We start from the raw sequence: 27,228 nt of genomic DNA on the forward strand, positions 1-27,228 counted from the left end.
CAATTCGTATAGGAATTTGGCTCAAAAACTGGAAAATTAGGCAAAGAAAAATAAGTTGCTTTGTGAGTCGAGTGTTTACATGCGAAAGTTAGTTCTACGCTTGAGCCCCGACATGGGCTGATGGGGTAACTTATCGCGCGGAAACGCATGGTATTTTCGACTGGTACTTTGACTTGGGGAGCTGATAAACCGGACTCTTGTAGCAACCTGATACAACGTCTGCTTACCGTGTTTATAGAGGAATGCGCCTTGGCATAAAGAAAATTGACCAAATATATAGGTCAAGTTTGGCGTTAATCCAAACAGCTCGAATACCTTGATACTTCCATATTACTGATTCAATATGTGCAGCGGAAGTAGAGCGGCTCTCACTGGCGTTTATTACATATTGTACTTTTTGTCAGTCCATAACTCAGTTTGTTATCTATTCTCCCATGTGATAGTTCTTTCTGCGGCTGAGCGGGCCCGGCCACATCCGACGGACCTCTCCGTCCGATTTGCCATGGCTTCTGAACAACTGCATAAGTGAGCATTTACAAGGTTGAATTGCTTTGCATCGGGAGCCTTTTTATTTACTAGCTACACGTAGTTCAACTGGGCAAACTATCCTTAGCTGACTGCTACTAGTACAGCGTACCATCACTAATAACCAGAATCGGACTGCACTTAGTCTCAGGTCGCAGCTCCGCGGCCAACAACCGTCCAGACTTCCAACTTCCAGCCTCCAACATCTGAAGAAGACTCAAAGTGACTCCACGAGGTTCGTACTTCTCCTTAAGCATCTTGTGCAGCTCATCCAGCAGCGCGACAGTCAGAGCACGCCACTCAACAATCACATCGTCAGAGGCCTCAAACTGCGGAAGTTCTTGTCCCGAACTTTCCTTTCCAGCTTTCAAGTCATCAGGCTTCAGCTTCAGAACCCCGAGATCAACGAACAATCCGCCGTTTCGGTATTCGGGCAGTCCAGTGCCGAGATGCATGTTCTTCCAAGTGAAACCCAATTGTCTCTCAAAGATGACGGAGAGTGAATAGGCCAGCCATTGTGTGAGCTTGTGAAAAGGCTGAATTCTGCTCTTGGGATCGCTATCGTCTTTTCTGTCGGCGATTTCAGCCAGTACTTCAAGAGGCCATGCGTCTCCGATGGGATGACCGTTGAAGACAGTGCGGTTTCCGGGCCATGACGGAATGAGGAGGTCCTGTAAGCAGAACCAAAGCTGTTCGTAGTCAAGAGTCTTGGAACCAGAGACCTTTGATGTGAGGTAGTCTGTAGGACCGCGTCAGCCTTACATACGCTCACCGCCTATTTGTGGTTACTTACCGACTAGGTTTCCTGGACGGCCGAGCTCGCCGAATACTGCAGGATGCTTCAGCAAGTTGGAGCCAACAGCTTGAAGCAACTTCACTCGCGATGACACTCCTACCATAGGATTCTCAGCCGACACCTGGAAGTGCTGTTCAAAGTTGCTGTCTTGCAGCTCAATCAAGCCCTTCGCTACAACAGCCAATTAGCCCAAGAAAACAGGAACCTTGCATAAAACATACCATCGACCTTCTCCTTCAGAGAACTGTCAGAGCTAAAAGATCCAGCTGTAAACATGTGAAGCGACGCCACAGCAATACCTTCACTTCTAACAATGACCTGTCCAGTCTCAGGCTCTTTAAACCGCCAGACATCGCCAGCTCCCGCATCGAGAAGAACCGACACAAAGAATAAGTCGACCAAGCGTCGAGTGATTTCAGTCTGGTCAACGCCATCTTCGCTGGACCATCGCTTCACGAGGGCATCGACGCGTGCGACGTCTCCAACCTCGAAATGCTGCCAGCGACCGTGAGGGGGAATGGTGTCGTATTTATCAGGGCCGAAGTCACGCTAGAGAGTTGTCAATACCAGCTCTGGTGCCTTTTTGGTGCTCATGGTATTGCTCACATCAATGACTTTGGACACATAATCAGCAACCGCTCCCATACGGACTTCGTCATAGTCGAAGTGCTTCAGGTTCCCTTGCTTCGCTGATTCGAAGACCTTGGACGCTTGGTCTCGGACGGCTTGGAGAGAGAGGAGATATTTTAGATCGCTATCCATTTTGAAGTAATTGGATTGTTGTATGTTTGTCATGTGATGCTCTGCTTTGTTGTCCTTGAGTTTTGTTGCTGGTTTAAATGCTGCTGATAAGATATGGCAGATAACAACCTTCGGCGGACTCCGAAAAGGCGGGGTTACAGCTGTCAATATGTTACAGGGCGGGTCAAGCACTATCCAATGGTTTCGCTCGTCTCACTCCACTGAAAACATCAACCCCTCAGTGATCAACATATCCTCCCCAATACTGCATACAAATCAATTGAGCTTGACAAATTCCGCATGTTCATCCTGTGCCAAGAGGGCCTGCGTTTCCATTACTTCAATTCAAAAGTTGTTCGAGTTCCTCAGTAACCGGAGAAGCTTGACTGCACAGTTGCAGTCTGCATTTCACTTGTAATGATAAAAAGGTTCGCTATCATGCACTATATTGCAACGTGTTTCTCAACCACTGCGTTGCGTTGAAAGGTCTCAATAATATTTCTATCTAATACCGGTAGCAATGAGTGCCGTTGCAGCTGAAATAGCAGCAATGCTCTTTGTCTTCAAGTTCTTGATAGATGAGGCGGGCAACCGGGTTGTTGATGCAGAGGTCTGTTAGCTTCTCTCGCGATTGGCCTCCACTGAGTATGGCTAAGTAAGTACTCAATCATCTAAGTTAAAAGCTGTACTACCCCGCACCAAATTCTCCAGCACAACCAATAATGCCCTTCATCATTCGGAGACCTCATCAGACAGACACCGCTCCTCCAAGACCATGCAGGCGTCCAAGAAGCCAAGGACAAAGTCTCGTAGTGGTTGCGAGCAGTGCAAACGTCGCAAGGTCAAATGCGACGAGAGACAACCCATCTGCACACGCTGTTTACAACGCAAAGACACGTGCACTGGAAACTTCAGCCACGATACCTGGCAGATCGAGAGGCCGTGGGTGTCCAACGAGCGGATACCCTCGGCCCCCAGCGCTCTAGAAAACGCAACTCTTAGGCATTGGTATGACAGCGCTTGCTTGTCCATGGCCATCTTCTACCCGCCTACGAATCCCCTCTCGTATGCACTTTCCGGCTGGCTGCGACATTCCAAAGCCCTGAGACACACGCTAGAGAGCGTTTCGGAAGCGCATCAGCACTATTTTCAACCGGATAAGCTGGCATCAGCCCTGCAGACAAGGGGACTGGCCATCTCGTCGCTGCAGAACGAAATAGACAGACTGCAGACATCGCAAACGAAGCAGCAGACCCTCCTTCGTACAACCATTCTCTCCTCTCTTATCCTATTTGTTTCCTCAGCTTGGCTTGATCCAATGGGAAACGATGCCGGCATCATGTTCATAAGTGGCATCAGCAACACCATCGAGTCGCTCGCAGACTCGGCACCCACAGATCCGTTTGCCTTTTATCTCTTTGGTCTTTATCTTTACTGTGAGGCTTTCACATCTTTCTTGGTGCCAACCGGGGATTCGTACGGGTCTACTGCTTCAGTCCTGAATGCAATGCAAAGACCGCCATTCGATTCTCTCATCCATCCTGTCACTGGCGTCTCGAGCACTCTTTGTCCCCTCATATCAGAGGCAGGCCGTTATTTCAGATCCGTCCTTGACTCCAAGTCGATCTGCATGTCGACTTTCCGTGACATAGAAACACGGTTGTATAAATGGACCCCTCCAACCACCATCAGCCATCAGGAAATACTTTTACAGCTATCTGAAGGCTATCGAAAGATTGGCCTTATTATGCTTTACCAGGCCAACGCAACGCAATTGGGAGGAATAGGAACTACGACCGACATGCATTTGATTGATATGGTACTCGAGTCGATGGGCGTTCTGAGATGTATTCCTGATGGCCACCCTCTATTGAACTGGGTAGGGCCTCTGCTTACCATTGCTGGACCCGAATTGCCCTCGTCATTTGAGGAGGAGCGAGCATTAGTAGAAATCACATTCCAGAGACTAACTCGATTCACTCGAGTTCAGACGTATAACCGTGGGCTCGAGCTTGTAAGGGAGATCTGGGAGTTAAGAGAAATGGGAATCGTTGTGTCCTGGCTAGAGGTCATGTTACATCAAGGAAGGTCTTTGGCAGTTTTATAAATTTTGATATTATGTAGCTAGTACATCTTTCTTGCAGCTCACACGGCGAAAGATACGGTTCATTGTACTTGTTTGTAAGCAAAATACCATGAGGGACAATCCGGAAGGTCCGTAGCTGTCATTATCCCGATTTCCGCTCCTTTGCCAGCTGGTGTGTAACACATACTATTCTACCGTGTAGAAAATTACAGAGGCTATACCAAAATAGATAGGTACTCCATATAGCCATCTCTGCTGGTTACGGACCTTACGCCATGCCTCACGTAGCTCGATTGATTGCAATGCCTACTTGCTATGCCAGAATAGGCGCCGATAAATCTCAAAGTCTAGTGTTTATTTCTTGGGGGCTGTTTTTCTCCTACATAAGACTTGTTCCTTTACTTGTGCGGTATTAAGGCTCGGTCAAGGAAGCATAGCTCTCATATATAGCACGGTTGTATAGTTCCCACGACCCTGACTCAAATAAATACTTTGATTCCCTTGATATCTACTTCGAGTTCTTGAATCCCGGTGTGTTGAACCTCCGTACAGGGAATGACTCTGCCTCTACCTCCTCGTCCCTGAGCCCAGTCCATTCAGCTCCCACCTTGTGAACTCGAACATCTTCGTAGTGACGACCTATCAGATGTGGTAGATAGGCCTGACCAACGCCAAGTTCGTCGACAGACACGACAGTGTAATCCGCCCGACCAGTGGTGTACTTGAAATGGCCGACCGATTCGATTGGAATGCTGTGAAGGGGGTCGGCAGTGGTACCTCGAATGACCAGACGGCCATCGCCAACAGAGTGGTGGACATCGTGCTCGCGAACTTGGAGGGTGCTGACAAGAGGCTCCCATTGGAGGCCCCTGCCTTGAGCGTGGGGATAGGCTTTGATCTCAAAGTTGACCGAGTCGCGAATGCCCGGCGCGAGATCTTGGCCGAACTTGGCTTGGATCTCTATAAGGCGAACGCCATTGCGCTCAGCATAGGCATAACGCCAGTCTCCAGATCGCCAGAGTCGACAAGTGCCAGTCTTCTTGGCCTCGCCCCAGACTTCGCGACCCCAGGTGACGGGAAGGTCGTTGCTGATGATGATCTCGAGCATAAAGGTGCCGGCCTTGCCACGGAATTTGACGTCGAGGCTCACAATAGCGCAGTCAAACTCTCCGCACAACTTGCTCTCCATAGTAGCCATGAGTATATGTCCGGTAGGGGTGTCGCCGGGCTCCAGACCGGGCGGCAGGACGCTGCGGACATATTCAGGGGTGGTGGTGAAGTCGACAACGATGGCTTCTTGGGAGAAGGATGGCTTGGAAGAAAATTCTTCAAAGGCGCGGACTTGTTCCTGGGAGGCAACGAACGACATTTTGATCGTGATTGTTGATTAACTAGGGCGTAATCGAATACAGGTGAATGTTGGGATAGGGGTTTGGTGACTTGACGTCGAACAAACAAGACTACTTATTTAACCTGGATGGTTCGGAAGTCGCTCATCATTCTGACCATTCCAAGATGCCTATAAAGTTGACTGTTTTGGAACAAATGCGAACAAGTTCTAGACTCATATGTCCACGATGCCGATCCCTGGCGATGGGTCAGCATCTTATCCTAATTTGGACAATGTGCGAGCCTCTCCATAGCGTGGGTCTGAGCTAGGTACTATGTCTTGTCCAACCCTGAGCGACGAAACTTTCCGCTAGCCCAAGAGCCACGAACCACCACAATCTCCAGCCAATAGCAAGCGATCGGTGTCAAGGATGTCCGACTCCAGGCCTTCCCCAATATCTTCCCCGATGCACCCGATAATAGACTATCGTGGCTTACGGGATTGTAGCAACTGGCGAGCCCCTCGATTCCTCTCAGCCCAATACTGATAGCCCAATCTCCTTTGTTAGCAGTTCAAAGTTTAACCACCAGATACTTGTATACCTAGCTAACACCCTGAGATGGTCTATTTAAACACGATGCTTTCCAATCATACATAGCATAGCCTTGCCATAGGTCTGTCTACCAACAACCTCTGATATCTTTATTCTTCATAACTCCTATTTCGCACTGCATACCGATTCTTTCTTCTCTACTTACGCGATAGCGGCGATACAATGGAAACAGAAGCCCCTTCAAAGGAACGAAAGAGCCAACAGCTCAGCCAGCTGCACCAGGCGCCAAGCATCTCCATCATGGATGGATCGCACACTCAGCTGCATCAGAAGCCTTTCACCGTCTGGACGGCCATGGGCATCGGTCACTCGATTACCAATACAGCCATCACCCTCATCGTGGGTCTCGCCAGCGGCGTCGCTCTCGGAGGTCCCCCGCTTTTCATCTACGGCTTCCTAGTCATGGCAGTCATCGCTGTATGCGTTGCCATCAGTCTGGGTGAGCTTGCATCGGCTCTACCTCACTCGGGGGGTCAATACTTCTGGGTTGCTGTTCTAGCTCCTCCAAAACACAGACGCTTTCTCTCTTATATCACTGGCATTATAGGATGGGCTGGGGCTGTATGCACCAGTGCTTCAGTCTGCCTCGCCGTGCCTACCTCAGTCTTTGCCATGGTGTCTGTGACACATCCAGACTTCAATTATAAACCTTGGATGGGGTTCGTGGGGTTTCAGGTTCTGAACCTGCTGGCGTTCACCTTCAATTGCTTTGAACGTGTTCTCCCCTGGGTCAGCCGTTTCCTCCTCGTCTTCACCGTCTGCACCGTGATAATTGTATTTGTCGGCATTCTGGCTGCGAGTCCACACAAGCAATCTGCAGATAATCTCTTTGTCAATCTATACAACATCTCGGGCTGGTCGAATGGCGTGGCCTTTTTGATCGGGCTCAACGCCCCTAACTGGGCCTTCTCCTGTCTCGATGCCACAGTACATCTCGCTGACGAGATTCCGAATCCTCGGAAAAACATACCTCAAGCTCTCCTGGTGACAGTGGCCCTTGGCAGCGCCACTGGACTTCCTACAATCCTTGCGCTCTTCCTGTCGGCTCCCTCGGTCAGTGACATTGCCAGCTCAGGCACGCCGTCGCTGCAGGTCTTTCAAGAGGCGTTCAAACACAACACTGCTGCAGCGCTGGGGTTGCAGAGCCTGGTGTTGATATCTGCTGCAGGCGCTATAATCGGCATCCATACTTGGCAGTCACGCATTGCTTGGGCATTCAGCAAAGACAAGGGATTTCCATTTCATCGATTTCTTTCTCAGATTGCCCCTGAGCCTTATGGTACTCCAGTCTTTGCACATATCTGGTCTTGTTGCTGGACTTCTGTCCTTGGTTGCATCTACATGGGTTCGCAGCTTGCTTTCAATTCTCTGGTTTCCGGCGGTATCCTCCTACAGTATATAACCTACTCTACCTGCATCGCGTGCCTCTTATGGTATGGCCGGTCGAATATCACCCCAGGCCCCTTCTGGTATCCCAGGCTTGGTCTGGTGTCGAATATCGTTGTCTTGCTTTGGACTGCGATTGCACTTGTTTTCTATTGCTTCCCTTCGTTCATCCCGGTTCAAGCAGGGTTGATGAACTACGTGTCTTGTGTAATTGTAGGAGTTTCATTGTATGCTTTGTTATACTGGGTTGCATTCGGCCGCAAAGAATATGAGACCCCTGAGCCAGAGCAGTACGATTGAATGAGGTTTGGCTGGTTGCTGACAGACGTTCCTTACTATAGAATAGAATGGGCAACGTTTACAACGGAGGTGCTGAAATATAATCTTGCATCGCATAATCCCATTTCAGAACCTGCCTTGTCGGTGGAGGTGGAAGACTTGTCGCTTCCCTACTCTGTTGAGGTCTGTTATCTTTGAAAACAGACTCGAGTGTCTATACTTGTTCCGGAAAATCAAGGACTTCACTCATTCAATATCAAGAGGCCATCTATAGCACCACTCTGCTATGACGTCATCATTCACTATCGGGGTATCCTTCAAACTACGTTCGCTTTTTCCTTGAAGCGCAACCCAGTCTCAACTCGTGGCCGTGACTTTTCGAGAGATATTGAAATAACTCATATTCTTTGCCTTGTTCTCGTCTCACTTTGAAATAGTTTAGGTTTACGTATTCAAGTATCAGTTTTGACTCCTCGTAAGACGGTGTCTTAAGTCTATAACGGTTGTGCGGTGGCTTTCTCACTGTACTGCCTTAAATACCTGTGATGCATCGCCGTTGGAGTAGCCCGCACTTGTAGTGCCACCATCAATGGCTACAATAGACCCATTTATGAACCCGGCTCGCTCAGAAAGCAAGAATACAATCAAATCGGCCACATCACCGGCCTTTCCCAATTTCCCTGAAGGCTGTGTCGCGTGTCCCAGTGCCTCAGCCGACATACCAAGCCGGCTCAGCATGGGTGTGTCGATATTCCCAGGCGCTACAGCGTTGACACAGATGCCCTTCCTTGCGTATTCAAGTGCCGCCGTTTTGGTAAGGCCGTTGACTGCATGCTTGGAAGCGACGTAGGCAGCGCAACCTACTGTGCCAATGGCCCCGGCGTCAGAAGAGACGTTGACGATGGAGCCTGGAATTCCAAGCTCAAGAAACGTACGGATCTCGTGCTGCATGCAATTAAATGTCCCAGTCAAGTTAACGTCGATCACGCGACGCCAGATAAAAGGGTCGATGCCATCTACATTGACCCCAGCAGGCAATATGCCCGCTGCGTTGACAGCAAAGTCAAGGCGCCCTTTCCACGATACGACCATGGCCACCGCTTCTTCAACAGCACCACTATCAGTGATGTCGAGTTTGACCGACATTGTTCGAGAATTGTAGAGCTGGTTCAATCGTTGGGATTGGTCTGTGGCGTCAACTAGGTCCAGAAGAGCGACACTGGCGCCCTTTGATGCAAGGAGGCGTGCACAAGCGAAACCAATGCCCCCTGTTGCGCCAGTCACAAGGGCGACTTTGCCGCTGAATTCATGATCCATATCCAAATAGCCAGGCTGACGATCACCAAGAAACCAAACGTCTTGACCTGGAAGGGACTAGAAGGAATGGTGTCGAAGCCGAGGTAGCGTGAGACGGTAAGAGGAAGTAGCGGAGCCAGCGCGATAACAAGATTGAGCAAGTAGATGATTATGTTCATCTCGCGTGCTGCAGAACTTTATACCCCTGGCCAACTTGTTCCGGAGCTTACTGACCGACTAGCTCGATATGGTGGTATTGCGAAACCCGATTACGTGGCGAATAGAAAGCTGAATATCTTGATTTTTGGAGTGGTCACAATTCAAGTGATTGATACTATTCCTAATCTGATCAAAGTGCGAGATGTGGTGAGCTAGAACAATCCATACTCGTCACTTAGCAATTAACGTTAGTTAACTGATTTGGTCTACTTAAATATTACTGTCTCGCTTTAATTACTGCTGCCTCAAATCTCTCTATAGAGTCGCAGCTGCATGACAAGATCAAGTCTATCGCTCACGTCGGCATTTTTCTTGGGTTTTTTTTATCACGCTTACATTTTTCATCAGTCAAGAATGGACCACAAAGTTGCAATTGTAACAGGTGCATCTTCAGGACTAGGTCGAGCAATAGCTATAAACTATGGTGACCTAGGATGGAAAGTTGTCTGCGCAGATCTCCGCTCTGATAGCCCGAGCACCACAACGACCACTGTTGACATGATCAACAATGAGACAGATGGTCAAGCTATCTATATCCGCACAGATGTTTCTTGTTCAGAAGATATCCAATCCCTTATTCATACAGCAGTAGAGGCGTTTGGAAGGCTGGATGTGCTGGTTAACAACGCAGGCATCTCACTCGAGTCACAGGGAAGGCTTGGGCCGAAGCTCGTTGCCGATACCGATGATTCAACCTTTGATACTACCTGGGCAGTCAATGCCAGGTCGGCCTTCCTGGGCTGCAAATATGCCATCCGTCAATTTCTTCGCCAGACACCATGGCCAACAGGAGAACGGGGCTGGATCATCAATATAGCGTCTGTGTATGGCTTGAAGCCAGAAGTTGAGCATAGTCAGTCTAACAAAGCGGCAAGGTGTTAAAGTGCTGACCAATGTGCCTTGCTCTATAGTTTCCTACTGCGCCACTAAAGCTGCAGTTGTTCAAATGACAAAGTGCATTGCTCGCGAGTATGGCCCCTCCAAGATCCACGTCAATGCCATCTGTCCCGGTTGTGAGTTCCAGCGCCCGACTCCTTACACTTCTGTTCGCGTATCCGTGACCTGTATCGACTAATTTTCAATTCTTTCTGAAGTCATCAAGACCGAGATGGATCGAGTGATGCTGCAAGATGAGACGCTCGGCGCCGCCATTGTTGCTCGACATCCTTGGGGCACGCTAGGAATGACGGCGGATGTTGCTAAAGCGGCCATTTTTCTCGCAAGCGAACAGTCGACGTGGATCACCGGTGTTGCATTGCCAGTTGATGGCGGCTACATGGTGACTTGATCTTTATACAACCGTCCTTTTGGATTGATGGCGAAGCAGCAGCTAGGAAGATAGTGAGCAATCTTTGACATCGGTTTGAGGTTTCTTTATTAGTAAACTAGATGATAGATCGCTCACCTTGGTGACCAATAGGATCTGAGTGTACATGAGGGGTAATCTTCATTTTGTGTCAGGTGATACTGGGACTGTAAGTTCGTGCCTCGCATGCACATGTTGTTCGTGCCTAAGAGCTCTATTCCATTGTGCCACAGCTCCTTCCATTTTTCCGAATTAGCCATGGACTCACAGGCCCCGCATGATCCTCATTCTACACAAGGTCAATTTGAGGATGAAAGCACAATTAACCACTCTGCCGATCTCCACCCTGTTCGGGCAACCTCCTCGCAAGGCACATATCTCAAAGGCTCAAATTGGGGTATGGAACCGTTGGAAGACTACCAAGAAGGTGGTTATCATCCTGTTCATATTGGAGACATCCTTGGTTCATCAAATGGATATCGAGTCATTCACAAACTTGGCCATGGAGGCTTCGGCACCGTATGGCTTTGTCGGGACTCACTAGAGGGCCGTTATATCGCCCTCAAAGTCATGGTCAACGGTTTGAAATCCGACGAGATTCTTGACTTCAGCTTGGCGGATCTCGACCAATCCATGCCTGGTGCCCAGTTCATCGCGTCTCCGCTCGACTCATTCTCCGTTCAGGGACCAAATGGAACACATCAGTGCCTGGTACTCCCACCACTTGGCCCTTGTGTGTCACCCCATTTGTGGATGAGGTTCGAAAAGGACCCTGCTGCTGTCTTACGGAAATTTGCCTATCAGACAACCCAAGCATTGGACTTCCTACATAAGAATCAGATTTGTCACGGAGGTGAGTTTTGACTGACACTGGCCCTCATAAAGCTGCTAACATGTGCCTGTCGAGACTTCCGTCCATCCAATGTCTTAGTCAAGTTGGCCAACCTAGATCACCTTTCTGAGGAAGAGCTACTCTCCCTATTAGGGCGCCCCGAGGAAGTCCAGGTGCAGACAGAATCAGGAGAAAACCTTCCATCATCTAGCCCAAAGTACCTTGTACAGCCAGCGGACATCTCCCAACTCGGGAACGTATTCCTCTCAGAAGAGATTTGTGTCATCGACTTTGGCGAGTCGTTCAAGTTCTCATCACCCCCAGAAGACCTCGGCATCCCAGAGAATTACCTACCACCAGAAATCCTTCTTGAACACCCTGATACGATTGGGCCCGCCTGTGATCTTTGGGCTCTTGGATGCACCCTATTCGAGATCAGAGAGCAACTTCCGCTGTTCTACATGATCTACGACAAAGACGAGTTACTGGCAGAGATGGTCAGATTCTTTGGCAAGCTGCCAGAATCGTGGTGGGCGAAATGGGAGGCACGCGAAGAGTATTTTAACGCTGATGGGAAATGGCTTCGTGAAGAAGAAGATTGGTCGCTCGATGTGGCGCTGAGCAAACCGATGGAGATCTTTGATGCGGGTGAAAAGTACAAGGAGGGACCTAAGAAGTCATTGGAAACTCCCGAAGAGGAACAAAAGTTAATGGCGGACCTACTGTATCAGTTGTTTAAGTATGATCCTTGCATGCGGACTAATGCGGAGGGGGTTCTTAGGCATAAATGGTTCAAGCTATAGTGTTTCTCCTAACCTTTGCAATTGAATAAAAATATAAGTCAGTGATGTTTGCTGCCATGTTCCAGGGTAACTAATAAGTGTCGTCAATTTTCCCAAGACGATCATCAGCAGATCTATGGTTTAGGTTAACCTGACTATTTATTTTAGCTTGATTTCTCGTCTAGAGCGAACGGGCTAGATAAACCGATCTCGATTTCATCCTAGCCAATTCATCGTCCATTGAGCCTCTTTTTAAGCTTAATTCGGTGGAATTAGTTAGTCATAACGAACACCCATGCTGCCCATGAAAACTCCCTTGATATTTCTTTCTGAACAAACTGAAGAGTGCAATGCTTCATTCTATAACTCATAGTCTCATGTCAACTATTCCTCGCCCAAGCAGCCAGAAAACCCTTCTTCATCGTCATCTCAATACTGTCTTATTGCCTGTCGCTGTCAATTGCTCGGGACGTTGGTCATTTCATTTCTCTTGCAGATGAGTTATCGTTCCTTCGGGCTCTCAATTTTAGCTCCAGGTTTTGTGGCCGAGATAGCTACATAGTGCCAACGTCCATGGCCCCGATATGACTCCACCCCGGCCACTGTGTTAATGAAGTGCTTCTCCAAGCCCAGTAAAGTGACAAACAGCCACGGAATGTAGGCGACCAAGTAGAACAGTCGTGTCATAGGCTTGATCTTGTCCGAGTAGTCTCTCACAACGACATCGGTAAAGCCGGCCTCCTCAAGCATGTCTTTGAAAACGCCAGGATGTGATAGATCATTTGTTGGCATCGCAGCAAGGTCATTGATCTTGCGCATCGAATTGGCCATTTCATCGGTGGAATTGTCAATGAACTCGTGGTCATACTCGAAGAGCGCGATGTGGCCACCGGGCCGGAGTTTTTGGTAGAAGCCGGCAAGGACGCCCTTGGGGTCTGTAGCATGCACGAACGTCTCCATAGTGTAGATGCCATCGACTGACTGGTCATCCAAAGACTCAAGGTGGTGATAGTCCATCCGCCGCACGCTGACCTGGCCATCCGGCAAGCCAGCACGGGCAACGTTGCGCTTGGCTTTGGCAACATGGTGGGAAACAACGTCGAATGCTTGCACGCGATACTTGAACTTGGTGGCCATTCGTATCGCGACGTGTCCGACACCACAGCCCGCATCGAGAACTTGGGCCCCGGGGGGAAGGTTCAGCGCCTCACCAAGCTTATCCTCCATGCGCCGAAGCGCGCGGCCGATTGGGAATGGCCATCGTGTGTCATGTTCATAGTAGCCAAAATGGCGCGTGTCGCCGAGGAACAGCTTATACCCAATTCTCGACTCGAAGGTATTGTAGTAGGATTGGAGCTTGGGATTGGGATTGATCAATGGCTCAGACTCGGAAGCCATCTTGGGCAGCGGCTTGGGTTGTATAAACAGGTCGGTCGGGCAGGTCGGGTCGGGGTCGAGGCGGGGAGCGCGGGGGGCCAGCACGAGAGCTGTCGTGGGCTGAAAGGAGACAGGAGAAGACACGGACGCAGGTCGAAGCGAGTGGGATGAATGCTGAGGATTCGGAAGAGGCGAGCTGAGGGGAATAGTGCAGATATTGAAACAGGAAATGTTCACGAAGACAGACGACACGTGTGTGTCTTACGTTCTGCAACGAATTGCTTGGTTGGTTGACGACTTGAAAAAGAGGCTGGTTTCACCGGGAGCTCTCCAGGGGGCGCAAATTTGCCCGTTGAGTGAGTCTCCTCAATCCGATTGGTCAATATGAGCTCAATTTAACGGGTGTAGCCTCTTGTGCCGCGCTGCGGAGCTGGCCCGCTAAACCAAACCGTCCACTCAACACGACACGTTTAGCGCTCAGCCCCTCCAAAGTACGCACATACGAATACGTAGGCGCCCTGCTCGCCCGAAGCGTTTACTTGCATGTGATTGCGTTGCAGGAGCACGGTACACATTCGTGTCGAGTATGTGAGAGAGCCAATTATTATTTATAAATATCGAGTCGAGGAACCAACATGCATCAGGCAGACGGATTTGGCAATTGAGAGACTCCTGGCCTGACAATTGTCATCACACAATTGTTTCACAAATGTGATTGTTGGTTGCGAATATGCATGTTGGTTCTGCTGAAGATGTTGTACCATGGGGGCCAAGAGCGAGGAAACATGGACCGTCCATTCGTCCTGGTAAACAGATTGAACGAAGAGGCTGGTTGATAAATATACGCATGCCAGTCAACATGTCGTCACATTGTAGCAATTAAATTATTTCACGGCTACCGTGGTGCCTCTGGCCAGTCACCATGAGCTCAAACACGTCTGGCCATCAGCCATTGGTTGGTTGGAAAGACAGCAGCGATGACAGAGGATCTCTCGACGTTTTATGGTCCTGTCTTGTTACTTTGCTGTTATGCGCCTGGGTTTCTACGTACCCTAATGCTGGCTCACCTCACGACAAATGGTACCACCCCCTTCTCGACAAGTTCAATCTCGCCATTATCACATTTCTTGGGCCAGACTTTCTTTTCGGCATCGCGTTGGGACAGTTTTCCAGTGCTCGGTCAAGTGTCAAGGTAAAACGGGCAAAACTATATAAGCCAGGACGCTGTAACTAACACTATCGTGACAGGCTTTTAAGAGAGACAGTCACTTGAGCAGAGGTCAAAAATGGAAGCTCATACATGGTTTCTTTGTGGACATGGGCTGTCTTCATCTTACAGCGCCTGACTACTCTATCGCCGATGGCAAGAGCTTCCCAATCGACGCTAAGCAATTCCACTACCTCGTTAAACACGGTTTTATCGAATTCCCAGACATAGATAAACTGGAGATCAAGGAGCGCAATTCGGTGGATACGCTCTCACGGTCAGTATACCACAGAGGTGCGAGGTGAAACTGACGCTTGTCGTACGTCTTACCTCGATGGAGTTGTTCCTATTGTATTGAGCTCATTTCTTGGCAGCATTATTACGGTGTTTCAAGCCGCATGGTTTACTATCAAGGAACTTGCACGTATCCATAAAGGATATCCGATCTCAACCTTGGAGTTAACGACACTATCATTCTGCTTTATTACATTCATGATATCGGTTCTCTGGTATCATAAACCCTCTATTTCCAAGCCTCAATTCATCAACACAAAAGACAATATCACCGTCGAAGAAATTCGTGAGTATGCTAGATGCAATGTAGGTTGATCCGATCTCCGATCGAGTTAAACACGAAGACTAACGGACTAATGAATAGACCCATCCTGGGCTTCAACTCGATTATTACCGAACCCCTTTAGACTTTATCAGCAGAAGACAGTTCGGCATAGACGCTCATTGGAGATATTATGTCTCATTAGCACATAAGCTACGAATAAATTTTGTATCTCGACCCGTTTCCCGAACACCTTGGGATCGAGTACCTTCAGATATCTGGCTCATCCCCGAGCCGTGGTTTGCTCCAGGAGCGGCGCTAATCTTGATCGGTTTCAGCGTCATATTCGTCCTCGCATGGAACTTTCAGTTTCCCACAGCCTCCGAAAAGCTTTTGTGGAGGATCTGTAGTGCTTATCATGCCGCGTTTAGTATCTATGGAGGAGGCTACTATGCGTTTGAGATGTTCAAACCCAGCAAAAGCAAACAAGGAGCACCAATCGCTCAGCTCAGCAGCCAACTCAGGACCAACAGTATGGAGTCCATTGAGATGGAGTCTCAACGCCGAGTCACCTTTGGACGGCGCAGGTTCTTGCGCTTTGTTGAACGAGCAAGGGTCTGGAGGAATCTGTCAGAGGACCAGGATCCGGAAATGGAAGTTCCGCTCCGGGTAATCATCCCCATCACTGTCGCGTGTTTTGTGTATTGTCTTTGTCGTTTCTATATCTACATCGAAGACCTGATCTCACTGAGGTTACAGCCTGCTGAGGTGTACTTGACAGTAAATAGGTATTTACCGTTCCTGCCTGGAGGATTATAGGTTAGTCCACCTAGGCTTTATCTCTGGTAAATTCAAAGGCAATATTATTATTCTTTGGGGGCAATACAATCTCTCAGATCTTTAATTCTGGTATTATAGACTTCATTTTGGTCAGCCTAGGGGAGGCCAGAAAACTTAGGACGTCTATCATAAACAATGAAAAGACTTAGGTAAGTTTAGTGTAGTTTTAGTGGATCTTAGACTAATTGGGTATGTTTGGCACGTTGCCTCTGTATTAGAAGTTGTCTTGCTCCCTGAGGTTGGCCCACCAGGGGGAATAAACAATTGGTCGGGAAACTTACCAGGAACATGCAGTCACTATTTCACCAAGCTGTCTCGAAGACTGCGTGCGGCAATGGCTATTCGGAGCATAACAGATGCGTGTTTCTTATTTGCTTTGCAGCCTTTGAAACCAAGCCCGCTGGAGTCAAAGGAGATTAGAGAGCTACTGAATCTATAACCCTCATAATTCCATACCACCACTAATTCGGGTTATCATCCTTCTGAAAGTAGTCCTAATTGTCCACTAATCTCATCTCTCAGAAGCCAAGCCCATATCGCTCCATGGCTAGGAGTAGCAGACCTAGCCCAATCTTCGTCCCTTTTATACACTTTTCTTAACAATTGAATTAGGCGTCGTCCTAGGATCAGTGATCCTGAAGCAACAGGGCTGGATTGAGCGGCATTCTATGGACTGGCCGCAGACGTGGTGAGCTTTTTGGAAATAGCCATACCAGCAAACATAAGAGATGATTAGGGTTGGACGCCGTTCATGTATACCGCCGATAATGGACACAAAGAAGTTATGGAACAATTGCTCGCTATTAACCAGGCAGACCCCGAAGCTGAAGACAGCATCGGAATAACAGCCCTGATATATGCAACAGCGCACAATCATGCTCCAGTAGTTAGTTTTCGTTTGGTAAGTCGTCCAGTTAATCCAGACAGACAGATTCTACAACGCATGGCTCCATCTTACGCAGCAGAGTTTCGTCATGAAGAGGTTGTCAGAATCCTGTTTGAGGCCGAGGAAGTGGTCCCTAATTTACCAGATGCTGATTATGAAAGTTGGTCCGTCGCGTCGAGGAGGACCCTCTAATTCTGGGCCAATAGCTTATAGTCTAAATACTGCTATAAATAAATGCTTATTAAGAAACATTTTTAGTATCTATTTTCAACAGCGCAACATTCTCACCTTCTGCTTTTGGCTTTGAAGGATTGTGCTAATATCCATCATGTGAGGGGAAGATATGATGCCATTGTGTTATTGGTCCGCGTCTGAATTGCTGATTAATCAGGCGATAACGATACTGTTACTATTTATATCTTGAGATATCTTATCAGCCAGCGAATTCCCTTAATTATCCCCGTGAGGCTGTTTCGGCATTATACAGACAGGCCAACATCATATCGCAAACCGAAAGGCAGAGACCAACAGCAGCATGTCCACCAACAAAATCATATTCTTCGATATTCCCAGCAGGTCGCCCCAGGTTTGCTGGTCGATGAATACCTGGAGAAGTCAGTCTCCATAATTACCAAACTATGTTCGGCACTAACATGAGCTGCAGCGAGATTACTTCTCAATTATAAAGGCCTCGATTATAAGACCGAATGGGCAAGTTCTCAGAGCAGTTCCATGACAATTTTACTGACGTATGTAGCTTGAATATCCCGAAATCAAGGAGCGCCTTAGTGAACAGTGAGTACAAACCTCAGCCACATCTTTTGAGCTTCATTAACAGTTCGGTAAAGTGTATCCCCAAATGAACAAGGCGCACCCTTCACATGCCCAGCAATTCAATTGCCTGACGGCTCATACATAATGGACTCTTACAAGATCGTCGACGTCATCGAGGAAAAGTACCCCGAGCCTAGTGTACACCTGAACAACCCAATGCAAGACCGCCTTCGCGCATCAATGATTAAATTCATGACAGAAATGGTTCCAGTCTACGTCCCCGGCGTCGCCAAAAACATCATCGGCGAAAAGAGCATCGATTTCTTCCTCGCCACGCGTTTACAAGACGTCGGCATGCCTCTCTACGAGTACGGAGAAAAGCACTCCCCTGGAGCTTTTGACAGAGCGGAGCCGTTCGCGCGTGAGATCACGGCCCTGCTGGAGGAGGATACTTCTGGGCCGTTTTTGTTGGGCGATGTAGTGAGCTATGCTGATTTCATCTGGGCGGGTATTTTGCTGTTTTTCCAGTGTCTTGGCGAGAAGGAGTACAAGGAGGTGCTGAGAATAACCGGAGATGGAGACGTTCATACTAAATTCCTGGATGGGCTGAGACCTTGGACGGAGAGGAATACCTGATGCTATCGATAAGGGATGGGCGCGAAATGAGGTTGGGTGAATTTAGGCTAATTACCCTGTTCAGTCGAGTTTTCATTCAGCTGATTGGACATTCAAGACTTTGATATTTCTCGATGCATAGTATTTGGCAATATATTATCTATCCATCGACTATAATCATCACTGTCTTTTCCCCAGGTTCTTGTTGAAGAGAACCATTTTAATTCTCATATTTGTTAAGAGATCCAGGTGGGTCGCGTCTGCCGATCTCCATTCCCCCTGGGGTTGATGTTTTCTCCGCGCCAAGTAGTTTTCTCACATCCACAAGCTTGCTTGGCAGCTTGGCTACCTCGATGTTCCTTTTGGATAAGTTCATAGCCCAATCACTATCCTTGAATGACGATGTTCTGACTGTGTGCGTGAGACCGCTGGGTAAATCCATAGCTTTCCGAGGGCCAAGAGTCTTGGTAATTGCCACACGCAGGAAACCATCAAGCATGCTGCATCGAGAACCGTGGCAGTGGCTCATAATGGGTAAATTAACATGTTTCAGCCTAGATGTCTCTGAACGACCCATTATCCAGAGTGGATATTCGCGCAACCTTCACGCGTTGAATCGCGTCTGAGATGTACCTACCCTAGGCTATAGAGTATTAGAAAGCATTATCATTTTACAGAGCTCGAAATACATGGAAGTATACAAGCTGCTATTATATGGGGAGTACTATAGAAATTGAGAAGTACGTTTTTTATTAAGAAACTCAGTTTCTTTATATTTTATGTTCGCGTTTTCTTAATCAACTGAATTTTTAATCTTTTCACATTGCAAACAGGTGATTCCACGCCCACAATAACGCTGCATGATATAACAGTCCAGGAATCAATGGCTTCTAAAGTATAGTAATCTGCTATTATCAGAAGGGTCCCTTATATCTCTTCTAACCTATCCATTATTAGAGATGGAGAAGTCTCCCTTGGCATTGCGCAAACGAACTTGGTCTCAAGCCCAGCCATTGCAATCGCGTAACAGAGGCAGAATCCATTCTATGTCAGTGCATCTTGACACAATACGATAGGAAGCCGGCGACATCGTCAGCTGAACGTCCTATTTCTCGTGGCGGAGTCGATTCAGCCCATCAGATCAGTCACGCTCGACACCTGAAAACAGTGGATATCTCAGAATCTGGGTCTGGGGAATTTCGGCCCTCGGTTCCTGAACTCCATGTCAAACAAGGGCGGGTCGAGCTCAGGACAAGTCTTGTTAAGTGGAGATATCGTCGACACAAAGAAAATTGGGTTCGTGAGCGCCAAGGTCTTGGGAGACGGTTGAGAACCTCTGTCGTCTCCAGTTTATAGTCTTGGCTTTGGGCTGTTCTAGGATCATCATGCGACGTGCAGGTTCTAGGTCCAACGGCGGCTAAATTCCGTGCACATGACAATTGCCGCTATTCGCAACATGGCTATTTCAGCTGGCATGCCGAGAATAACTCGGGATTTGCATGTTTTTTAATATTCGGGTTTTACGAAGACCAACACGATAAATCGCATTGATCGATCAAAAGAGAATTCGGTATCAGGTCGTGATTGGCGGACCGATATAAGGTTGTTTATTTACCCGCATTTACCCGTATTTAGCCAAATGCCACTCTAGGCCAAGACTGGAGAATATCCCCGAAGCCGCCTGAGCAAAAGTCACGGGTCATGATTCCGCACCACGTGGAATTTCATTCTCGCCGTGTTTTCTTCATTTTTCGATGTTCGATGGCTTATTGATGGCTTCAAGATTGTCTTGGAAGATGGCAAATATCGAAGGCACAGCTTAATTTGATGGCTGCCCCAAGAACGTCGTGCTACAGGCAAAATGGGATCTACAGAGCCCAGTCCCGTAAGCGTAAGCATCGGTCATGTCCATGATGCTATGTCTGTCGCACGTTTGGGCCCGACGATTCTAGCCAAAAGATCAGATCAGATGCAAAAAAATTTGATGCGGTGCCTGACAGACAAAAGACGATGTTGTAGCATGGTGTTCCTCGCGAAAAACCCCCGTGGCGAGATGAGAAGGCCCCTTTTCGGTAACAGGCTAATAGCGAAAATCACCCCCATGGGCGGCTTAATCGCAGAGCCCCATTATAATAATGCTTTAGTCTACGGGGTGCTCCGTGCAACAACATCAGTTCAAAGAAGCACAGTGGAGTCAAGGCACAGATCCCCCAGCTTGTGACTGTCGATTTCACTTTCTCCATTTCTTCACCCCTGCTGAAATGAGGGCGGCCCGGCCTCCATCTTGGCTTGGGACTCATGACTACCAAGACTTCCAAGACAGCCAAGGTGGAACAAGATCGCCCATTCCGAACAGTGAGTGGAACCCACCGTTAAGCGGACGCCTGCCATTTGATTCATTCATTGCTGTCTTTTGCCTGCTCGGTTCTTCCGTCAATCTGGGGTCTGCACCCGGTCCGCACGCCCGTCACATTTCAGATTTGCTCTGGCCTCACTCGACGCGTTTTCTATATCTATCCAGGGATCTCCCCCCATTTTTTGTCAGTCTTGCTTTCACTCTTCACCTCAACAACAATCTGCTAAGCCACAGAGTGCTTCTGGCAGAAGAATAAATTCACTCTACTGCACTTTTAACACTTTCCCCCCTCGATTGAGAAATCGTCATGGGTATCAAGGACATCATCGGCCTCGGCGTCGACGAGAAGACAAAGAAGCTTCAGGAGGAAGCTCCCAAGTTCGAGCATGTTACTTGGTACAAGGACCCCGGCCTGAGGGTCTTGACCTTCTACGCATGCGTTCTTTGTGTTTCCTCTATGGGAACTGGTTGGGATGGGTAAGGCATTCCCCGAACTTTCTGGTGATTCATTCAGTCGCTGACTTGGCGCGTTTCTTAGTATGTACATGGGTGTCGTTCAAAACTTTGACACCTGGAATGACTTCTTCGACAAGCCCGAGGGTAGCAGACTCGGTCTTTTGGTCGCTCTCTATCAAATCGGTTCAGTCGCCTCTATCCCTCTTGTCCCTGTTATCGCTGATCGCTGGGGACGTCGCCCTTGTATCGCTCTCGGCTTTATCCTCATGGCTATTGGCGCCGGTCTGCAGGCTGGAGCTCCCGATTACGCTACCTACTCTGGCGGTCGTGTTCTTCTCGGTTTCGGCAACTCGTTCGCTCAGATTGCCTCTCCTATGCTTCTCGCTGAGCTGTGCCATCCTCAGCACCGTGCTCGTTTCACCACTGTTTATAACTGTCTCTGGAACATGGGTTCTCTGCTTGTTTCCTGGACTTGCTTCGGTACTCACTACTGGGGTGGCGGCAACAGTGACTGGTCGTGGCGATTCCCCGCCATCCTCCAGGGTGCTCCCGGTCTCATTCAGCTCGTGATTCTCTGGTGTAAGTTAATCTCCTGAATGGAATCATTCCAAGATTTTGCTAACAAATGTCCTCTAGGGATCCCCGAATCCCCTCGATTTCTCATCGCCAAGGACCGCCAGGACGAAGCACTTCACATCCTCTCTAAATACCACGCCAACGGCAACGAGAACCACCCAACTGTCCAATTCGAGTACCGTGAGATCCGCGACACCATCAAGGCCGAGCAGCTCGCCAACAACAGTTCCCGATATACCGACTTCTTCAAGACCAAGGGTAACCGCTACCGTCTCCTCGTCCTCTTCTCCCTCGGTCTCTTCTCCCAGTGGTCAGGCAATGGTGTTGTCTCCAACTACTCTGCCCGTCTCTACATCAACGCTGGTCTCGATAGCGAGAACGAACGTCTTATCATCACTGCCGGAAAGACTATTCTCGATCTATTTGTCTCTATCGGCTGCGCTCTCCTCGTCGAACGCCTTAACCGTCGCTTCTCTTTCCTCTTCGCCACTGGTGGTATGTGCCTGACTCTACTCTTCTGGACCCTTACCTGCGGTCTCCACGAGCAGCACCAGGCCCCTGGCGCCAACAACGCCATGATCTTCCTTGTCTGGCTTCATGGTGTCTTTTACTCGACTTGTTGGTCTGGTCTCTTGATCGGTTATGCTGTCGAGATTCTCCCCTACTCTCTCCGTGCCAAGGGTCTGATGTTCCTCAACATTTCGGTCCAAATCGCTCTTCTGCTCAACAACTATCTCAATCCTCTGGCGTTCAAGGCCTGGCAAGCTCCCGCCGTCCCCGAAGGCGAGAAGGAAACTGGCTACGGTGGCAACACCTGGAGACTCTACCTTATCTACACCATCTGGGTCGCTGGTGAGGTTCTTTTCATCTTCTTCATGTATGTTGAGACTCGTGGACCTACTCTTGAGGAGTTGGCCAAGGTTATCGATGGTGACAACGCCGCTGTGGCTGATGTCGATCTCGAGCACGTTGAGAAGGAGGTTCTCAGCAAGGAGACCGAGAGAGTTTCTTCTCTGGATCAGGAGGTCCACGAGGTTGCTCCCAGCAAGGTCTAAGTAACGTCTTCTCACATTCACGCGAGGAGGGCAGCGCGATAGTTAGCAAACGCGTATCTGCCCGTCTACGATAATTGTTTTTGATCTAGTCTAATGAGCTAGCTGAATGAGTTTAATGCTATATACCTTTATTGATGGATAACATTCCCATTCCTCGTGACTACTGTGATCTAAGCTAGTGCCTGGGCGGTCGTTATATGATGTGTACTAAACGTTGACTCTACATTTGACATCCAAAACTGACGCCATCTCAAATAGGAATTTGATACAAGAAGATGGTGATTCAGACAGCTGATCTGATGAGACAAGGATTCGTGGAAACAAGAAGAAATATCTCCAAATTTGACTTCAAGTACCATGTCACCATATCACGTTCTCGAGATGCGTTTGAGCAGATGACAGGAACTGTAACCATCTTGGGTGTAAAGGACTCTCAAACCGGGACAGGATAAGTTGGATGTGTGGATAAGAGAGAGGACCTGTCACCGACTCCTTGAAGCTCTTGAATGACACTGATACAAATCGTTAGAGGCGAGATTTAGCAGAAGAATAGCCTTGACGGTTAGACTTACAAATTAATAAACTTGGAAGCTTCCAATGAGCTGAGAATTGCTCAAGTTGGAGCAAAAGAAGAAGTTCGCAATTCTCAATCTCGGATATGAGATATGTGTTAGTACTTTCAGTATACTTCTTGTGAATATCCAAGAAAACAAGCGCCGTCAAGCTGATGAGCGAAAGTGCTGGGTCCACGGTGAGAGTGTAATTGCTGTCCCATTTCTCTGCTATCCCCGCTATGTTCTGGCAGGTTTCCAGAACACGTTGCCAGCTAAGCGTCCAATCGTCCCCTTCTGGAAGATAGTAGCAGCTCGCGAGGGCAGCTAGCAGTTGAGCCATATGTAGATGAAGCACCGAGGCTAATCTCGCGTGGTGATTTGTATTTGACTCATTCATGAACGCGTTTCTTCCAGGGTTCAAGAAGTTCCGTGGTAAGGCTAGACGTATTGCAGATAGCGTACGTTCTGCGTCGAGTAAGATCGCCATGAGGCTCTCGTGAGGAACCAAATAGCGCATACTCATTGCTCTGCCGAATTGACGCAAGACAGTGATGGTGATGAGATGGATGTTGAAAAGTAAGCTGTTTTCGCTACCAGCCTTGACAAGCAAGAGAAGGTCGGGAAGACCACGCGGATCGTGAGGTAACCTGCACGGGGCAGCAAAACCTTGAGAAAGCTGACACTGATGATTTAAAGACGTATTGACAAGTCGTTCATCAACTTGGTACGGTGTGCCGGATGAGAGGTTGGCGTACGAGTCAAGACGATATACACACCACCAGACAAGTTTCCAGTTTTGAAGGTCCGCATCGCTCACATTGGACCACTCTGGGGAAACAGATTGGATTATGTCCAGACGATCAAGGCCCATCCAATACGCCAGCCGGACGATCTTTCCTATCCGCATCCAGGCTTGTTGGCCAGGGAATTGGTGGAATTCATAGAAGACGAGTAAGCAGAACTTCCGAAAGAGGTCGAGACTTGGAAAGTCACCGGCTGTATCTTCTTGAAGAGTCGTGTTGCTTAGGATTTGGTCTATGCGACCGTCGAGGTCAAAATGAGTCGATGCAAATTTGGAGCCGAGGAGTTTGGCTGTGATGAGAAGCAATGCTTCAACGAGTTCACTGCTGCAGTCTGAGAGAATATTCTTGCTGCTTAGTACTGCTGCTGTAGAGAATAGAGGTATGGCTTCATTTATGGATTTGAAGTACTCATCAGCCCTGAAATGATTAGCGGAAAGACATGAGAACGCTCATATTGCCGGGAGTTATATGACCATGCGGGGTCGTTTCTTACAGATATGCTTCCTCTTCGGGTAAGATGTTTGGACCTTGTGACGATTGATTGCTAACTTGAGTAGGTGCATGTGAAGTAACAAGGCTCACAGGACTTTCAGAGGGCAGATCTGAAACGGCTGCAGCTAAAGAGATAGTGTCTTCGGAGATAGAATTGCCGTATATGGTAGTGTCCTCTATGGCATTAAGTTAAGTGATTAGATACCGCAATGCCTTATCAATACACAAATAACTCTTACCAGAATGCCTCCGATTACGGATTGCCCGTGGCTGGCGCCCGGAGCCCGGCGCTGGCCCAGGCCGGCGACGTGTTGTTGAGTAGCTACATGTCTTGCCGCGCTCGAGACAACGGGTGCATGACGGCTGACCGAGATCACCTGTAGCCGGTCGAATTAGTTAGCCCTAGCGGCTTGCCGTCAGAGATTGTCGGGATATCTCACATCTGACTTTGGAGCTGCAAGCCGGAGATTTGTCAGATACCGCGGTGCCGAGAGTGGATGCGGGGTCTACGAACCGAATGCAATTGTCACAGACTCTGGTGCTCAGCCGATGAGCAGAGGTAGCTGCGCCGAATGTTCCGCCGCCTGAAGACGGTGACGCAGACATTTCCTCGTATCGGAAATACTCTCGATCCAAGATCAGCAATAAATACGCCGCTTGTCGATGAATACTCGTATACGGAAGACCAGTACCGGGTTACTGGGTCTCGTTTATGCTCTGATGCAATCGGATGATGCGACTGAGCGAGAAATGGTCGAGATTGTGGATTCACGAGATGCTCCGAGGGATTATTCAGGCATTATTTCCGATGACTAACCAACCTCGGCAGTTTCAATGCAGCTAATCCCGCGTCGGAGGATCTTAAAAGTCAAAACTTGAGATCCGCCGCAGTTTATGTTTCCCCGCGTTTTAGCATCGCAGGACAAGCAGCTTCTGCCGAAGTACCACAAAAGGACCTATTTGCAGAGAAGATGTATTTAAACACTGATATCAATGGGGAATTATGGATTGGCAACATACCCTGTGACATACCAACACGATGGCCAATTTCTCTGTACTTATCAAGCTTGAGTCTGAAGAGGACAGGGAGACATATTTCGCCGATCTTGGTCCCGATGCTCAAGGCCCGCCGACTGTTGGGACCAAAGTCAGCGCGGTCAAGTCGTTACATGACTTGACGGATAACCATGAGACCAGAACAGTAACAATTCGTCGTGTAAGTCTCTTTGTGTTATAACTTCAGTAAAATAAAGCCTTCACGAATTCATTATGCTAACTGAGCCAAGCTGTTAGCACCACTGCCAAGAGATGATCTGCCTTTGTACTGCGTTGGATTGAACTATCGCAGTCATGCCAAAGAAGCTTCGGTATACAAAAGTGAAACAGAAAGTTCGCTCCGAGTCAATCGCTAACAGGATTCCAGCTCACCTTGACATCGGTTCCTCCTCTATGGACCAAACCAGCTGCGTCCCTTGCAAACCCAGACGAAGACATCCCAATCAATGACTTCTGCGCAAAGAGTCTTCCAGACTACGAGGTAGGACACCACCCTCACTACAAATTGGTTCTACCTGGAACTAATTACTTTACAGGGCGAGCTTGTATTTGTCACCTCTAAACAATGTCACGACATATCTCCCAAGGAAGCCAAGGACTACATCCTGGGTTACACCGTAGGAAACGATGTTTCCTGTCGCATGTACCAGCTTCCTAAGCATTCTGCCGGTCAATTCTTTTTCGCTAAGGCTTTCGACAAGTTTGCCCCCATTGGTCCTGCATTGATCAGCCCAGCCATATTTGGTGATGGTTCAAGCTTTTCAGTAGAAGCAAGGGTCAATGGAGAGGTCAGGCAGGTAGCGGAGTTTAAGAAGGATATGGTGTTCTCGCCAGAGCAGATTCTTAGCCATATGAGTCAAGGTACTTCACCATTGCGCACGAGCCGGATCATTGCTAACAGACTTGGTACAGGAACAACCATACCGGCTGGTACAGCGGTCATGACTGGAACGCCCGCTGGAGTCGGTGCCTTCCATAGTCCCAAGGTGTTTCTCAAAGATGGCGATGTCCTTGAAGTCACTATGGCGCGGGTTGGAACGTTGCGGAATGTTATTAAGTTTCAGTAAGCATCGTTCGTTCACCTGTGCGAGCCTTGTAGAAGGAGGACTTGCTGACCATTTACCTAACAGAGTTGGATTTCTGACACGTGTAGTAGTCTCTTTACAGAGAGTTGCAATCTTCCTGTTTAGCAGATTTATGTAACACCGTTTGGCGGCAATCTGTCTAGAGTTATGACCTATAGTGAACTTATTAATATTAGTTTTTATAGTGAATATCAACGTAGTGCCTTACTATCCTCTTTGCGCATGTTATCAAAGGCGTGAAATCCACTGGCGAGTAAAGGTCAACTCAGTGTCAGGTACGTATATCTAAATGCTGCCACTTATATTTGAATTAGTGTCTTAAATGATAACACGAGATTCTGTGGCTACT

The 27,228-nt window shown here is 48.4% G+C and overlaps 13 protein-coding genes across 13 annotated transcripts; 8 read left to right on the plus strand and 5 right to left on the minus strand.

Annotated features, from left to right (window-relative positions):
• Positions 1–535: 535 nt before the first annotated feature.
• FOXG_10160 (uncharacterized protein) lies at positions 536–2,169 on the minus strand. Its single transcript, XM_018389401.1, has 4 exons — positions 1,928–2,169; positions 1,543–1,870; positions 1,319–1,492; positions 536–1,264 (listed from the first exon to the last, which is right to left on the minus strand). Exons 1-4 carry the CDS (start codon positions 2,114–2,116, stop codon positions 624–626), a joined length of 1,332 nt encoding a protein of 443 aa, XP_018247665.1. The 5' UTR covers positions 2,117–2,169; the 3' UTR covers positions 536–623.
• A 405-nt stretch (positions 2,170–2,574) lies between these two features.
• Positions 2,575–4,358, plus strand: FOXG_20240 (uncharacterized protein). Its single transcript, XM_018400502.1, has one exon. The coding sequence runs from the start codon at positions 2,838–2,840 to the stop codon at positions 4,167–4,169; it is 1,332 nt and encodes a 443-aa protein (XP_018247666.1). The 5' UTR covers positions 2,575–2,837; the 3' UTR covers positions 4,170–4,358.
• Positions 4,359–4,656: 298 nt separating this feature from the next.
• FOXG_10161 (acetoacetate decarboxylase) lies at positions 4,657–5,517 on the minus strand (the record flags this gene model as incomplete). Its single annotated transcript, XM_018389402.1, has 1 exon — positions 4,657–5,517. One exon carries the CDS (start codon positions 5,515–5,517, stop codon positions 4,657–4,659), a length of 861 nt encoding a protein of 286 aa, XP_018247667.1.
• A 736-nt stretch (positions 5,518–6,253) lies between these two features.
• FOXG_10162 (uncharacterized protein) lies at positions 6,254–7,777 on the plus strand (the record flags this gene model as incomplete). The annotated part of the gene is made up of 1 exon (XM_018389403.1): positions 6,254–7,777. One exon carries the CDS (start codon positions 6,254–6,256, stop codon positions 7,775–7,777), a length of 1,524 nt encoding a protein of 507 aa, XP_018247668.1.
• Positions 7,778–8,275: 498 nt separating this feature from the next.
• On the minus strand, positions 8,276–9,073 carry FOXG_10163 (uncharacterized protein; the record flags this gene model as incomplete). The annotated part of the gene is made up of 1 exon (XM_018389404.1): positions 8,276–9,073. The coding sequence occupies one exon, from the start codon at positions 9,071–9,073 to the stop codon at positions 8,276–8,278; it is 798 nt and encodes a 265-aa protein (XP_018247669.1).
• Positions 9,074–9,537: 464 nt separating this feature from the next.
• On the plus strand, positions 9,538–10,559 carry FOXG_10164 (uncharacterized protein; the record flags this gene model as incomplete). Its single annotated transcript, XM_018389405.1, has 3 exons — positions 9,538–10,124; positions 10,183–10,284; positions 10,366–10,559. The coding sequence occupies exons 1-3, from the start codon at positions 9,545–9,547 to the stop codon at positions 10,557–10,559; spliced, it is 876 nt and encodes a 291-aa protein (XP_018247670.1). The 5' UTR covers positions 9,538–9,544.
• A 276-nt stretch (positions 10,560–10,835) lies between these two features.
• FOXG_10165 (CMGC protein kinase) lies at positions 10,836–12,212 on the plus strand (the record flags this gene model as incomplete). The annotated part of the gene is made up of 2 exons (XM_018389406.1): positions 10,836–11,430; positions 11,485–12,212. 2 exons carry the CDS (start codon positions 10,836–10,838, stop codon positions 12,210–12,212), a joined length of 1,323 nt encoding a protein of 440 aa, XP_018247671.1.
• Positions 12,165–13,933, minus strand: FOXG_10166 (uncharacterized protein). The gene has a single exon (XM_018389407.1). It carries the CDS (start codon positions 13,587–13,589, stop codon positions 12,693–12,695), a length of 897 nt encoding a protein of 298 aa, XP_018247672.1. The 5' UTR covers positions 13,590–13,933; the 3' UTR covers positions 12,165–12,692.
• Positions 13,934–14,227: 294 nt separating this feature from the next.
• On the plus strand, positions 14,228–16,275 carry FOXG_10167 (uncharacterized protein). Its single transcript, XM_018389408.1, has 4 exons — positions 14,228–14,760; positions 14,817–15,052; positions 15,150–15,375; positions 15,434–16,275. Exons 1-4 carry the CDS (start codon positions 14,491–14,493, stop codon positions 16,148–16,150), a joined length of 1,449 nt encoding a protein of 482 aa, XP_018247673.1. The 5' UTR covers positions 14,228–14,490; the 3' UTR covers positions 16,151–16,275.
• Positions 16,276–17,517: 1,242 nt separating this feature from the next.
• Positions 17,518–18,828, plus strand: FOXG_10168 (uncharacterized protein). Its single transcript, XM_018389409.1, has 4 exons — positions 17,518–17,671; positions 17,722–17,768; positions 17,815–17,852; positions 17,906–18,828. The coding sequence occupies exons 1-4, from the start codon at positions 17,593–17,595 to the stop codon at positions 18,465–18,467; spliced, it is 726 nt and encodes a 241-aa protein (XP_018247674.1). The 5' UTR covers positions 17,518–17,592; the 3' UTR covers positions 18,468–18,828.
• Positions 18,829–20,619: 1,791 nt separating this feature from the next.
• FOXG_10169 (uncharacterized protein) lies at positions 20,620–23,039 on the plus strand. Its single transcript, XM_018389410.1, has 3 exons — positions 20,620–21,279; positions 21,341–21,837; positions 21,895–23,039. The coding sequence occupies exons 1-3, from the start codon at positions 21,110–21,112 to the stop codon at positions 22,887–22,889; spliced, it is 1,662 nt and encodes a 553-aa protein (XP_018247675.1). The 5' UTR covers positions 20,620–21,109; the 3' UTR covers positions 22,890–23,039.
• On the minus strand, positions 22,940–25,490 carry FOXG_10170 (uncharacterized protein). Its single transcript, XM_018389411.1, has 6 exons — positions 25,253–25,490; positions 25,179–25,192; positions 24,978–25,115; positions 24,740–24,914; positions 23,462–24,663; positions 22,940–23,401 (listed from the first exon to the last, which is right to left on the minus strand). The coding sequence occupies exons 1-6, from the start codon at positions 25,342–25,344 to the stop codon at positions 23,250–23,252; spliced, it is 1,773 nt and encodes a 590-aa protein (XP_018247676.1). The 5' UTR covers positions 25,345–25,490; the 3' UTR covers positions 22,940–23,249.
• A 287-nt stretch (positions 25,491–25,777) lies between these two features.
• FOXG_10171 (uncharacterized protein) lies at positions 25,778–26,861 on the plus strand (the record flags this gene model as incomplete). The annotated part of the gene is made up of 4 exons (XM_018389412.1): positions 25,778–25,954; positions 26,162–26,275; positions 26,331–26,655; positions 26,707–26,861. The coding sequence occupies 4 exons, from the start codon at positions 25,778–25,780 to the stop codon at positions 26,859–26,861; spliced, it is 771 nt and encodes a 256-aa protein (XP_018247677.1).
• Positions 26,862–27,228: the final 367 nt, after the last annotated feature.

The sequence above is a fragment of the Fusarium oxysporum genome, chromosome 11 (genome assembly GCF_000149955.1).
Source record: "Fusarium oxysporum f. sp. lycopersici 4287 chromosome 11, whole genome shotgun sequence".
NCBI classification, from domain to species: Eukaryota; Fungi; Ascomycota; class Sordariomycetes; order Hypocreales; family Nectriaceae; genus Fusarium; species Fusarium oxysporum.